The 14254-nt window shown below is 33.0% G+C and overlaps 1 protein-coding gene across 1 annotated transcript; it reads right to left on the bottom strand.

The window, feature by feature from the left end:
- Nucleotides 1-6721: 6721 nt before the first annotated feature.
- On the bottom strand, nt 6722-8541 carry LOC133201880 (zinc finger protein 664-like). The gene has a single exon (XM_061337673.1). It carries the CDS (start codon nt 8441-8443, stop codon nt 7046-7048), a length of 1398 nt encoding a protein of 465 aa, XP_061193657.1. The 5' UTR covers nt 8444-8541; the 3' UTR covers nt 6722-7045.
- Nucleotides 8542-14254: the final 5713 nt, after the last annotated feature.

The raw sequence follows: 14254 nt of genomic DNA, 5'->3' as shown, positions 1-14254 counted from the left end.
CCAATTAGCTGAGGCAAGCACTTATGTGGAAGTAAAATCTTAATCCTACTCGAAGAATTGACCATCTGATCAAATTTGAATTCAAAATGGTACTACTGTTGTAAATGCGGGATGAGGTCACACGTGATATTGACTTTTGAAATTTTGAATTTTAAAATTCTGACCCCTACATCCTATAGTCAATTACTGCGGTGCTAAAATATTGCCCAGTTCGATATTATGTCTTGATAAATGACAATTATGAATAATAAGTAAAATTTATTCGGCTATCACTGTGTTACATAGTATGGGTTTCTTTCTTCTTTCACTATATATTCAGGTAAATTAGTTAAATCTAACTTGTCTATGAACATTTGTTAAAAAGTTTTTATACCCCTACATAACAGCATCTACATCTCGCAGCTATATAAAAGGAACTTTTGGTAATAACGGCCGTTATAAATGTTGTTTAAATGGAATAAAATATCTCAGTGATTGTTTACTAGATCTGTGCCGGTCTATTCATTTTTTTTTTTTTTTTTTTTGCACAAAAATCATGCCTTCGGCCTTGGGCAACCTTTTGAGCACCGATCTGACAGAACGACTGTTGTCCTCAACCCGGCCAAGTCAACAAATGTATACTATGCCATGTACGGACCTACAGGGTGTCTAGGGGGTCCCCACGGAATTTGAGAGCTATTATATTTCTGTTTTAAAAAATAACGAAAAAATGACCTTGACCTCCTTGAAAATACGTAGCCCGGTCTCTTCAAATGGAAATGGAATTTTTTTTTATTATAATTTCATAAATTTCGATAATGAGAACTTTACTCTAACACTAAATTCACAAACTGAATATGATTTTTATATATCTGAAGCTATAGGCATTCTGCACGCCTTGTTCACCCATCTCCTTTTTTGCTTGTCATAAAGGATGACTGCACTTAAGGACATGCGAAAATTGCGACAAAATAAACTTTCAAAACAAGCATTTTTCTTTTAATTGCACGAATAGTCAACATCTAATCTATAACTTTATGTAATTACATTGAATAATAGTACGTATTTACGAAGTACAAAGTTGTTTTCTAAGGCGGGGGTCATCAAAATTCCTTGAATCTCCGAACGATAATGAGGACGCCCACTTTTTCACTGACTTTATACATAGTCAGCGCATGTTTGTCTATTGTTCTCCGTTTAACAGTAGTTGTATATTTGCATTAACAATGTTGTGTCAAAAGGAGGTTAATAGACAAACATGCGCTCATGGTTTAAACGAGAAAAAACTGCTTCTTCTTACATTCGCTCTCTCTATTGTAACCAAGGGCTGTGACATGTTGAATATTATAATTCACCACGTGATTTCTTACCTAAGGTAACTCTGTGAATACTGAATTCCATCCCATGACTTGTAAAGTAGCATGTTTTGTGCTAACTAGGACAAAGTGCTCGAACACGTTAAATTGTTAGGCATTGATTTAAAAGATTCTTTACTTACATGGACGTCGCTCATATTGTTAATTTCGTTTTTGAAACCTCTGAAAATAGTGTACTTTTGCCATACAGAATAAAGAGTGAATGGGAAAGAGTGATCTCGTATTTTTTAAATACATGTCATTGTTATTTATCTACTCTAATTTTAGACCCATTCTTACAATATTAGCTCCACCACTCATGCATACCTAATGTTTAATCAAGGGCAGGTAAGTGTAAATTCTCTATATTTGGAAAGAGTAAGAACAGAAAACTTGGAATCATTTTATTGTTTCACAGTCTAAGATCATTTTAATATTTAAATTCGGTTCGAAATTGACAGGATTCTTTCATAAATATATAAAAATGTTTTTATGTTAAAATATCGTATTTTAGTACATGTTTCACACCTAGAACAAAGGGTTTTTGCTGCTACCAAATCACTTGGTACACTCCAAGCCCAAGCTTCATGGTTCGATGACTATGCCATTGTGTGCTTAATATTAAACTATTCATTAAATATCAATGACAGGTTACAATCATGGACACAGGACAAGGTCACTAAACAATGAATGTTGGACCTGATGTTCTAAATAGTCAATAAAACCTACAAATTTAATAAAGGAAAAAAAGATCTTTTCTCTTCCCTTGTCTTTCTTTCTGAATTAACCAACTTTAGCCAAAATTAAAACATTAAATATTTAATTTAAAAAAAAAATTCAAAATCAAAATTAAAACAGAAAAATTAAGAAAGGTTTTGATTAGTTATAATTGAAGAAACAGACAAAGATTTGTAATGAAATAGATAGAGACACAAAGGGTTTAATTTATCGTGTGAAACATGTACAACATGCAAGTTTCCCTCGACATTCGATTTGTTCGTTTCGCTCGGCACCAAATGTCATAGTGCTCGGGATAAGTTTACTTGGCAAACATATACTAATTATATATTAATACAAAATATAATAATTAGTAGACTGTAGAAATCTACGGATTTTTCCGTTTGCTTGATCATGACAAGGAGCACACGGCGGTTGTGACTCGTCAACAGGGAATGCTTACTCCTCTTTGGCATCTGATCCCACCTCTGATGTTTTTTTTTTTTAGATTTCCTTGTTTGCTCTGCTCCCCATTAGTATTGTTTCCAGGGAAGGGGTAATTGAAAAAAGTAATTGTAATTGACTGTAATTAATTACATTTTTTTAAGTTATTGGAAGTAATTTGTAATTGAACATTTTTTCAATTACTTGTAATTGTAATTTAATTAATTACACTGAAAAAATACCATGTAGTTTCAATTACTTTTTCAATTACCTTATATAATACACATCCATGATATATTGTCACCACTACATGTACCTCCCCTCTTTACTGGTTTTTATTTTATTGTAATACATATCCTCAATCCTTCAAATTAAACAAAATCTTAAGTTAATGTTTACAAACAAATAAATAAATGATTGGTTTGATAATAATAATCTAGTTTCTTTCTAATCATTATGTAAATTTTGAATTTTTTGATTTGTGTTTATAAATCTGAATTTGAACCACCCTTCTTAGGTCTATTCAGCTATGAAACACAAATTTATAATATTTCAATCTTTGTTGTTTGATCAATAATAAAGAAAACGAAGATGTGTGTCATTAATTAAGTTCTCTCTTGTTGGGAAAAGATAATTGCCCTGAGATCACAGCTGTAAATTGCAATCAAACCAAATCAACTCCTCTAAAGAGAAATTCATTCCATGATTTAGAAGACAAAGCCAATGGAGATAATTATTTCAATTTAAAATGCTCCGTTAGCTTTAGAAAAGAAAAACTTTCGATTTGATAATTATTTTAACATCGAAACAAATTTTTACTTTTTTTAATGAATGAATTTTCTATTTGTACAAGTATTATTTATGAAATAAAATTGTTTGATATAAATAACAATTCAGGAATTTCAGGTTACCTTCAAAGAAAATATTTAATTTGAGGGGTTATACACAGTTGCGACTCATTTTACTCTATTAAAATTCCCACTTTTAATCAAATATCATAAGCCATGCAATTTGTGTACATGTAGTTTGTTTTGTGTGGTGGAAACTGCATGAAACTGATCTCGAATTGTTCTTTAAGAGATTCTTTTAATGTCTTGTAAATAAATGTTATTAATTAAACCATAATGATACACAATGCCTACATCTTAAAATTCTTGTACTATTTGTGCAGAGGCTTGGCATACATACAAAGAAATGATGTTCTGTATATTCATTGACAAGGATTATAAAAATTTTCAAAAAAATTAAAAATGTAATAAGTAATTTAATTAATTACTTTTGCAAAGTAATTGTAATTTAATTAATTACACATCTGTCATGTTCTAATTTTTGAATTTACCGGGTGGGAGTAAATATAAAATTAATTGTCATGTTCTAAATTTTGTATTTACTCCCACCCGGTAAATTCAAAATTTAGAACATGACACATCTTAAAAAGCCTGTAATTTAATTGTAATTTAGTTGAAGAAAAAGTCAAAGTAATTGTACTTTAATTTATTATTTTTTTAAAGTAATTGACCCCATCCCTGATTGTTTCAATGGACTGTTGAGCTTGATTACTGTTCGTTAGTATCTCCAAATTTTATTTTAAATTTTAGCATATACAGTCATACTAACATGCCTAGATTAAGAATGACTTCCTCTTCAACCACTCCCTCTTTGTTTTAAATTGATGAAATGATGACATTACTGGTAAGTAAATTACACATATTTTCCTTTATCTCTACAGATAAACTGTTTCCTACTAAAATACGGAGCAGACATCAACAGTCCGAACTTTAAAGTCTGTCAGAGATTTTCAAAAACATCGATTCGGTGCCATAAGCAAGTTATGTAGTATACATTATACCGGTTCCCCGGTGTTCTCCCTCCTCCTGGAACCTGAAATAATAAAATGTCTTCAATACTAGTAGTTTGAAAGACACTACCTTAACCTCTCAGTGGACTTTTCCGAGAAGTGCTGACTGTTACAATCGACGGCTTACTTTTACACTGGGACAATATACGGCAGCTCTTTTGTGATATAAATATTTAGCTTAAAAGTTAATTAAACGATAATAATTGGACATTTCAAAGCACATATTACGTTGTCTAGGGAGGGAACGGAGAAACACTCTATACTAACCCCCTCCCTTCCCATTTGACCAACTACTGCCAAGTTTTCACTCCGGGGTGTTTTTTTTCCTTATTTGATTCCTCCATAAAATGAGATTGAAAGAAAATACTATCCCTCACGGATAAGATATTTTAAGTTATGTTATTCTACCTCCCATCATCTCTTGTGTTGAGTACAAGTAAATCATGTATGTGCCCCTCACACCATACCTATGACCACTAGTAAGGTTTTCTAATCTAATATCAATACCGAACCTCCGTACATAACACATGTTTAAATGTCAGAGAAAGCCGTTGAGTGTAAATTTAAAGTCAGTGCTTCTCGCAAAAGTCCATTTAACGGTATACGGAGCATGGGCTCCTTGGAGTCATACCCACCCCTTAAGACTGGATATGATCAAATACCTTAAGAACAATAAAAATTAGCTTAACCCCAAACCACATAAAATGTTGTTCTTTGTGACATACCGCATTAAATTGTACAGGTCCGGAGCTGTGAGATCAATCCCACTCATTAAGGCTGAAAACACTTTAAATATGTTTATCTTTAAACCCTATAATATTCGTGTTTCTTTTGTCATGCATGAACAGTATAATTAAAAACTCTGTTTCTGATATGTATATCTAACTCATAATTACTAAAACAAAGGTAGAAGTCACGAACGTAGTCATGTGCTATGTGTTGAAATATTGCAACATCATAGCCAATTAATATTTTCTCAAAACAATTGCCGTTAATCAGTCAACATACTGTAAATACACACGTGTCACCTTTACAGATTTCTTTAGCAGTGGCTGTTCCATCAAAGAAACGTACAATATGTACAGATTTCATCTACTGAATCCTACTTCGAATGATTATTTGTACAGATATGAACATAAACAATAAAATGTCTTTCTTTGTTAGTGCGAGAATTAACGTTGCTTACGCAGGTTATACAACAGCTACAACATTAATATTCCCGTACTACAAATCAAAGAAAGCATTAATTGTTTAAGGACATACGCAACGTACCTTACCTACTGATAATTTTTCAAGATATTCTTAATTTAAGATTATTAGTGCCATCAGACGTTTGTTTACAAAAAATCGGCATGCATTACCAGGGGTTTTGAAAAGATATCAACTGATGAAAATTCTTGTATAATTCAGAGAAGAATACACAAAAATTACTAAACATATATTCCAGATGTTTTGTTTATCAAAACTTGTTTTAGAAGAAGTATACAACAGCATACATAGACATTGAAATGTAGCACACAGTTCCTTCAAGTATTGGAACTCTTCAACTCCAGGCGAAAAGACAATAAAGTTCAAACTACACGCTGCGTATGTCCTTAAATAACGAGTAAGGTAGAGGAATGCTTATTACAACCATTCCATAAGTTTTGACTACTAGACGTCCAGGAGTAAAGATTGATTGATTTATGTTGTTTTACGTCCCGTTCGAGAATTTTTAACTCATACAGAGACGTCACCATATAGCGGTGAAGGGCTTTAAATTTAGACCTTTACTCGGCACTCAGGGCCATTGAGCAGTGAGGGATCTTATCGTTCTAACGCCTGCCGTAACACGGGACCTCGGTTTTTAAGGTCTCATCCAAAGGACCCGCAACTTTCACTTCAAACTGCCGAGCGCCTGGCGAAGGAACAGCTGCTACCTATTTTTTATCGACTTAGTTCAGTCGCGGCCGAGATTCGAACACCCACACTTCCGGCCTTAGGTGGAGGAGGCGGATTATGTAATTCAAAAATTTTGCTCCCCTTCACCCATATTTTTTTTATATATATGCCAAAATTCGTTGAAATTATTTTATCGGTTCCGGAGAAAAAAGCTGAAAAATGTTCAAAAGATTACAGCATGACACATGGTGCATAACGGACAAGAACGGATAGCAATAGGTCACCGTACCTAAGTCACTCAGGTGACCTATAAATAGCAAGTTTTTTGCTACTTTAAAAAGTTCGATCTCGTCATGTCCCTGGCTGCTACATGTACTGTTATCATTATGATTTTATATAAAATTAAATCCCCTTCTTACTGATTGGACTCTTTTTGAAAGATAGAGGCAAATTAAGTCCAGAGACATAGGAACAACTGAAATTGGAATAACAGTTTCTTTTTTTATTTAAAATATCAAAACTATATTATACTACAATAAAATACAATACACAATACTATACAATACATATGATTTTTTTTGGGGCCAATTTATTGGCTCGAGAGAGCATGGTGCAAAATAAACTTTACAAATAAATAAGAAACCATGCAAATTATATTATTTAATATCTAAAATGACTAAATGCATTATAGGAAATATATCTCCTTAGTGTAAAACATGTACAAGTATATCAGGCTAATTACTAACAATATGGAAGACTACGTGCTTTTAACAGAAATTGTGCTTTTGAAACATTTACTACTGTCTAGTGTCTAGGATGGACCTATGATTGGCTGTTCTAAAATAGACCCAAAATCTATACTGGAATTCACAATTGAGGGAGTGTGGCTGACCAAATGCTCCTTCAGTTTCTCAGAGTTTGGAAATCCCTGGTCACAGAGACCACACACAAAATTGTGATGCTTCCTAACTACATGTGTATTTAAGTTTGATGCCTGAGTGAATGACTGACCACATAAGTTACATGTGTACGGTTTATCTCCAGTATGGGTCCTAGTGTGAACTTTCAGCCCAGACGCATGGAGAAATGTCTTTTCACAAATATTACATTTGTAAGGTTTTTCACCTGTGTGTACGGGTTTGTGCTTTTGTAAATCAGCCGTCCACCTAAATTTTTTACCGCACACTTCACAGGAGTATGGTTTTTCATGTGTGTGTATGAACATGTGCCTTTTCACATGTGCATTCTGGCTGAATTCTTTTCCACAAACATCACATTTGTAGGGTTTGTATCCGGTATGGGCGCGCATGTGAACTTGATATCCTGAGTGACCTCCAAAAGCTTTTCCACATATATCGCATTTGTAGCGCTTATCACCAGTGTGTGTTCGCTTGTGTCTCTGTAGGTTGGACTGCAGACTAAATGTCTTTTCACAAATGTCGCACTCATATGGTCTATCACCAGTATGAGTTCGAAAATGAGTCTGCATATGTGACAAGAAATAAAACATCTTTCCACATATCTCACAAGGGAACCGTTTCTCTCCTTCATGAGTTCGAAGATGGATTCGTTTGTGGGATAAAAAATAAAATCCCTTATCGCATATTTCACATTTATACCGTTTTTCTCCAGTGTGTGTTTTTCTGTGAATTTTCAATCGAGATAAATGTTGAAAATCCTTGCCACAGATATCACAGACATGAGACTTTTCATCCAATCCACTTCTGGTAAACTCAACTTTATTTTTATAAGAGTCCTTTATTTTATGTATCATTAGATGACTTTCTAGGTCCTTTTCATCAACAAAAGTCTCCCCACACATATGACATATACCAAGCTTTCCTTTCTGTGCCTTTTCCTGATCAACAGGAGAACCCAAATCATTTTCCGAAACATCAACACCAGCTGCCTCTGCGCCCTTTTGACCCATCAAGTTAACAAGGTCATCACTTACCGACTTAAAAATCCTGTCCACTTTCTGACAAACATCACACAACAGGGCTTTATCTAGTGGATGTCCTCTCATATGTTCCTCCAGTTCAACTTGCCTTACAAACATCTCTCCACAGTCCGCGCACTGGAAGGATTTTTCTGATTCCTTTGAAATGTCAGTGTACCCATCCCTGCTGAAGAGCTTCTTACATGAGCCACACTTACTCATCGCTATAATTTGGTTCCAGGAGCTAGTTTCCATTTCCATCTCATGCATTTTGGTTTTTTTTTTTAGGTTGTTAAGGTAACAGTCTCCACGGATATATTCAGATTTGGATTCCGTGAATGATGTATCTTTACAGAAAGGTAATTTAAAAATAAAAAATTCCTGGATTACATTATTAAACCTGTAAAAAAAAAAAAAAAAAATAATAAATTATTAAATACAATTAATAACTGAAAGAAATGTAACTATGAAAACAATGCCCTGACCAAGGTGAGAATTCTAGAGCCAATAAAAATGATGCACAAAACATAGACAAAAATTTTAACCTATTAAGAGCACATGGCTTGTCTTCCAAGATTGTTTAAAGAAAAAAGAAAGAAAAATTTGAATCTAACTTCTCTTAAAAGGTTGTTTCATCAAAGATTTTGACACTTTCAGGCAATACCTTGTTTAAATATGTTTTTTAAAAACATACCACACCTACATATATAAAAATTCTTAAGGGGGGGGGGGGGACCTGCCATCTCTGTAGAGATTCCTACAATGACAATGAAATAAATTTAAAGGTCAGAGTACATAAATAGGTGCTAAAGTGGGTGGGAGTATTTTTCTTCAAGATGGCAGCTTGCTCCCCTTCAAGAGTTTATACATACTGGTGCAACTTTTTAAGTGTATTTAAAGTAGATTCTAACTAACTTTTAACAATCCACAATACAAGAGGGCTTAATGGTCATGGCCATTTTTAGATTAAACCTCTTCAGGAAAAGAAGAGCTCTTAATCATGTTAATGAAAACAGAAAATACCATCCAACAATGTAGCTGGAAATGATAATTAAAAAATAATTTTTCGCTAGAAATATCACAAATTTAATTTTCCTAGTTGAATCTTCCTGGTACATGTAATTTGTTGACCCCCCCCCCTTCCATATATAATTATGACCACTATGTCAGCTGATTTTTACACTAATTATAGTTAGGACACCCTGGCTATGCGTAGAAAGAACCATGGGCATCCATGCACATGTGAACAGGATTAACTACTTTACATATTAGAACTTCCTTTCTCTACATGTTACTGTATGTGAACTTAAAAAAAAGTGGGCTTCATATTTTAGCGGCTTTGCTGTGGACTACGATGTGCTAATTCATCAATAACCATGATAACGTAATAAATCATTTTATAATTACAATAAACAGGGCGGACGTTTGTAGTGCTAATTCATGATTACACCAACCACTCAATATCCAGTGATTGTGCTAAATTTTGAATACGTCAATTTATGTACACGTACAGTATGTTCAATTTCATTTTAAATTAACCATATGTACAGCACTTTATCAGCTTACAGGCCCATAGGAAGCGATTTCAGTGTGGGGGGCACAGTCATACATTTTAAGTTGAGGGAGCACTATCAATTTCCGAAAATTCCTTGCAAAGCAAAAAAAAAAAAAAAAAATAAATAAATAAAAAAAAAAAAAAAATAAATAAAAAAAAAAAAAAAAAAAGACACAAGCATTTTGCAGTTTGATGAGGACTCTTTAATCTCTATCATTATTTATAAAACTTGTGTACTAAAATTTCAGGAGTAAAGAAAATAAGGTATGTTATGTATTTAAAAAATTTCAATGAAAAATACTGACTTAACCCTTGTCTAAAGCTCTATCTCTGGCCCAGAAGGACATGAATTTTATAATTTTTTGCAGAGGGCTAGCTTCTTATTATCATGATTATTATCACAAAAACATTTTTTCCTGCTACATATACATATCCATGCGTAATGAAGAAGATTTTCAAAGATGTTATTTTATACTTTCAACTTAGCATCACACTATAAATTAAGCCACTGACCAAGGAAGCATGAATTCTTTTACAATTTTGGAAGAGGATTTAGTATTTATCATAATCATGCAGGAAATTTGTCTGCCAGATATCCATGAGTAAATAATATGAAGATTTTCAAAGGTGAAAAATGTTGTTTTTTTTAATGTATGTCCAACTTAACCTGAACACTGAACCCAGGGGACATGAATTCTTAGTTTTTGTTGAGTGACTCAGTTGACCTTCATGTAAAAACTTAAATCCATTTGATGAATCAGGGCCCAGTTGCTTTCCTATGTATTCCCAGGTAAAACTCTGATCCCCTATTGTTGCCCCACCCTACCCCCAGGGGCCATGATTTTAAAAAAAATTGTCAAGCTTGGTAAACTCATTTATGTGTGAAATTTGAAGAAAATAATAATGATCACAGATCAAAAAGTCTTGATCAATTTACCAATTTTAAGTATGGTGACAGGTGATGCGCATTTCGACTTAATTAACTCAGGTGTGAAATATGAAGATGATAATATCTGAAATATTATGTATTCACAGGGGTTGAAATTTTTCTGAAAAACCCACTAGCCCAGGGGCTACTGATCAGTAAAAATTTACTAGCCCAAACCTCAAACCAACTAGCCAAACAATTTTCATACAAAATGAAAACATAACAAATTAAAGTGTCAAACGCTTTGGTCACAGGAACACATTAAATTAGTTCTCAGTCAAAAGAAACCAATCTACATAGAAAAGCTACGGTAACCTGGCGATCAAGATTTTTTTCTCTGTTCTGCTAGTCCGACGGACTATCGTTACATTTAAATTAGGTATAGCCCGAGTCTTAAAATGACTAGCCCCGGGCGTCGGGCTACCTATGTTTCAACCACTGATTCAGTTAGTCTTAAATTCTAGATGCATTCTAATGGATGAAAAAAATACACAAATTGAAAAAAATCTTGTAATGCTTCTAGCAGTAAGGACTGTCTGAATGTTTGGATTTGTCATATTTGGTTCAATGTGTTTTATAATTTACACCATGTACACTTTTTTCCCGGCACGTGAATGTCATAGGTCACACATATTTACTTTATAAGAACAAGCAATGTTAACAATCGAGGGAAGACATCACTATTGGACCTGCATACTTTAATATTAAAAATAGGTATCATACTGTACATCATGTACATGTTAACATGCACAATAAACATGTATTTATAATCCAAGACCCAAGCACTTGTGACAAACATTAATTCAGGTTCCCAAACAGAAACGTTTCTATATTCTTTAGTTGATAATTATTGCATACATAGTTATGTATTTTCATTTAGAAATCCTCAAAACAGTGTGTATTACATCATTGCATGTATCTGACAGATTAACAAGTTGGAACAATCGCCCAAATGGGATAAAATATATTTACTGTGCAAAAAATGAAGAATTTTTAGGGAGTGGACCCATAAGTATTATAAATCCATACATATATTGAATGCAACAGCTTTTGATTCTTAAATTTTTATATATCCCTCCAGTTTATAAGATTGATCCTCAGGAATATTCGGATCTATTGAAGGACTGAATCAATAAATCTAGTAAGGATACCAAAAAAAAAAAAAAAAAAAGAACAAAAAACAAAAACAAACAAACAAAAAACAAAACATGGTTGGCAAAGTTTTTTGCCTTTTTATATATTCTTATGCGGACTAAAATATTTATATCTAACATTTTTTCAGGTAAATTTATATTATCATTTTGGATATTATGTATCCCTTTCGGAGATTAGTCCAAACCTGTCCGACATATTTGTCAACGAAGGGTAAATGTAGGCCTAGAAAGCAACTCAAAGTTTTTTTTTTAAGTTTAAACAAAGAAATAATTGAAGACATCAAAAACTTACTTTTGTTAACAAATACGATGTTCTAAATTAAACTGACAAAAAAACAAGAAAACACATCCACAATGACAATGGTGTGAATGAAGCCATATTGACATTCAGCTTATTTTATGTGAACTCCGAGCCCGATGGAAAATCCTGTTATATAAATATGATGCCACTCTTTCTGTCCGTTCGTCTATTACATTATCTAATTATCTCCTTTCTCAATTAAATTCCTCCCATATTTTAAGAAGAAGTCAGTTTATCTTTGTAGATTATCATTGAGTTTATCTTTGTAGATTATCACTGTCTGAGTTTATCTTTGTAGATTATCACTGAGTTTATCTTTGTAGATTATCACTGGTGGTGTCCTGTAATTTTCCATCCCGAGGACTGAAGATTTGTTGTTGTTGCTGTTTTCTGTGTGTGTGTGTGTGTGTGTGTGTATGAGCGTTTGTAAACACCTTCAACTCAGCTCAGGTACTTATTGACACATCAATCAACTCACTACAGTTTTCCAAGTCACTACAGTAATCACTGTAGTGAGTTGCCGTTTTACGAAAAATGGGTAGTTCTCGATTATTTATGCCCAAAAAATCGAGAAAAAAAGTTGGTGTCATTTGACGGTTTACACCCGTATTTTCACACACCGACTAATGATCAAAAAATGGCCCTTACACACTTTACTCGGTTTTGATTCTAGCGCATGCGCAATGCAGACTAATACTATGGCCGACTTCCGGTATGTAATGATCTCGATTTTTCTACAAAGCAACAAATGATCTCATCAGGTAAGTTAATTTTCTGTTGATTTTACCGTGAATTAAAGCGTTAATTACAAAACATCACATCGTTTCCATATACAAAGATATTAATCAATCACTCGATAAACATAGAGTATTTAGATTTCGTTGTTTATATGCCCTTGAAAAATTTATGTTCAAATCCCTTAGTTATAATCCACAAAATAAAACTTTAAGGTTAAAGAATTATTTAAATATATTTCCATATAACTTTAAATCCACTACATGGCCCAATCCATTTGTTAAGCATAATTTGCAGTCGTCATCGAGTCTAAGTTCGAATTTTCTCGAATTATTCATAATGTTGACATGTTTCTATTTCATGCACTCGTATCAATTAATTATGTTCAACTTATATAAAAAATTATACTTCATGTAATATATCAAACGTATCTGGTTCTTTGTTCTAGTTATGAACTGAACTGGAATTATCTCTATCCTTTATAGTCACACATATTGCCATCAACACATCTTCAGTTCAGAAGTTAAATAAATTATTTTATGAAGTTAGAAATTATTTATCTTATTTATCTTTGTCCAAGACATGCACTTCATTTGTAATTTATTCTTTATTTAAAAAAAAAAAAACTGCTTCAAATATGTATGATTACAAAAGTATTTAACAGTACGTTCTCACTATATAAGAATCACACTTTTCGATTTTAAATGTTTCTCGACTGATTTTACAGAATTTCAAATGAACAAATTCATTTAAATATTTTCTAATACAATGTCCCTGATGTATGTCACAATGGAACACCTGCACATGTATTGTATAAAAAGAATTTAGAAAGATTAGATATCTTTATAATGGAGGTATGTGTATGATAAACTGTTTTGATCGGAAGGGGAAATGCATTTTTAAAATACTACGGCTAACGTAGACAAGTTCAGAGTTCTCTTTCATCCAAAAATAAAGTATGCTCAGTTCTTCTTGTATGTGTCCTTAAAGCTGGTAAACTAATCAAAATATGAAAATCTGCAAGTTTTTGTACATGTATTCAGATTGGAAACTTTAATCATTAGTTGCTTACCTGTCCGTGTAAGAGAAATAATTACAGTCTCTAGACTTGATGAGGTGTGATTACGGTAATTGTAAAATGTGGTTTCCAAGACTTTACCTTATTTATTCATTAGAGTTAGTGATTCATGTTCACTATTGTTTCCTCAGAAGGAGATGATCCAGGAATTCTTCCGGGGGGGGGGGGTCCATGCCCCCCCCCCCCAAAAAAATCCAACTGAGAAATTTACCCAAAACTTAAAAAATAAATAGATAAATTTTAAAAAACGCAAACTTGTCCATCCCCCCCCCCCCCCCCCCGAGAAAAACTACAATTTGAAAACTCAAAAAAAAAAAAAAAAAAAAAATA

Source organism: Saccostrea echinata, unplaced genomic scaffold (assembly GCF_033153115.1).
Source record: "Saccostrea echinata isolate AGI-Se365-2 ecotype Australia unplaced genomic scaffold, CSIRO_AGI_Sech_v1 ptg000046l, whole genome shotgun sequence".
Lineage (NCBI taxonomy): Eukaryota > Metazoa > Mollusca > Bivalvia > Ostreida > Ostreidae > Saccostrea > Saccostrea echinata.
This window is presented reverse-complemented; position numbering and strand designations above follow the sequence as displayed.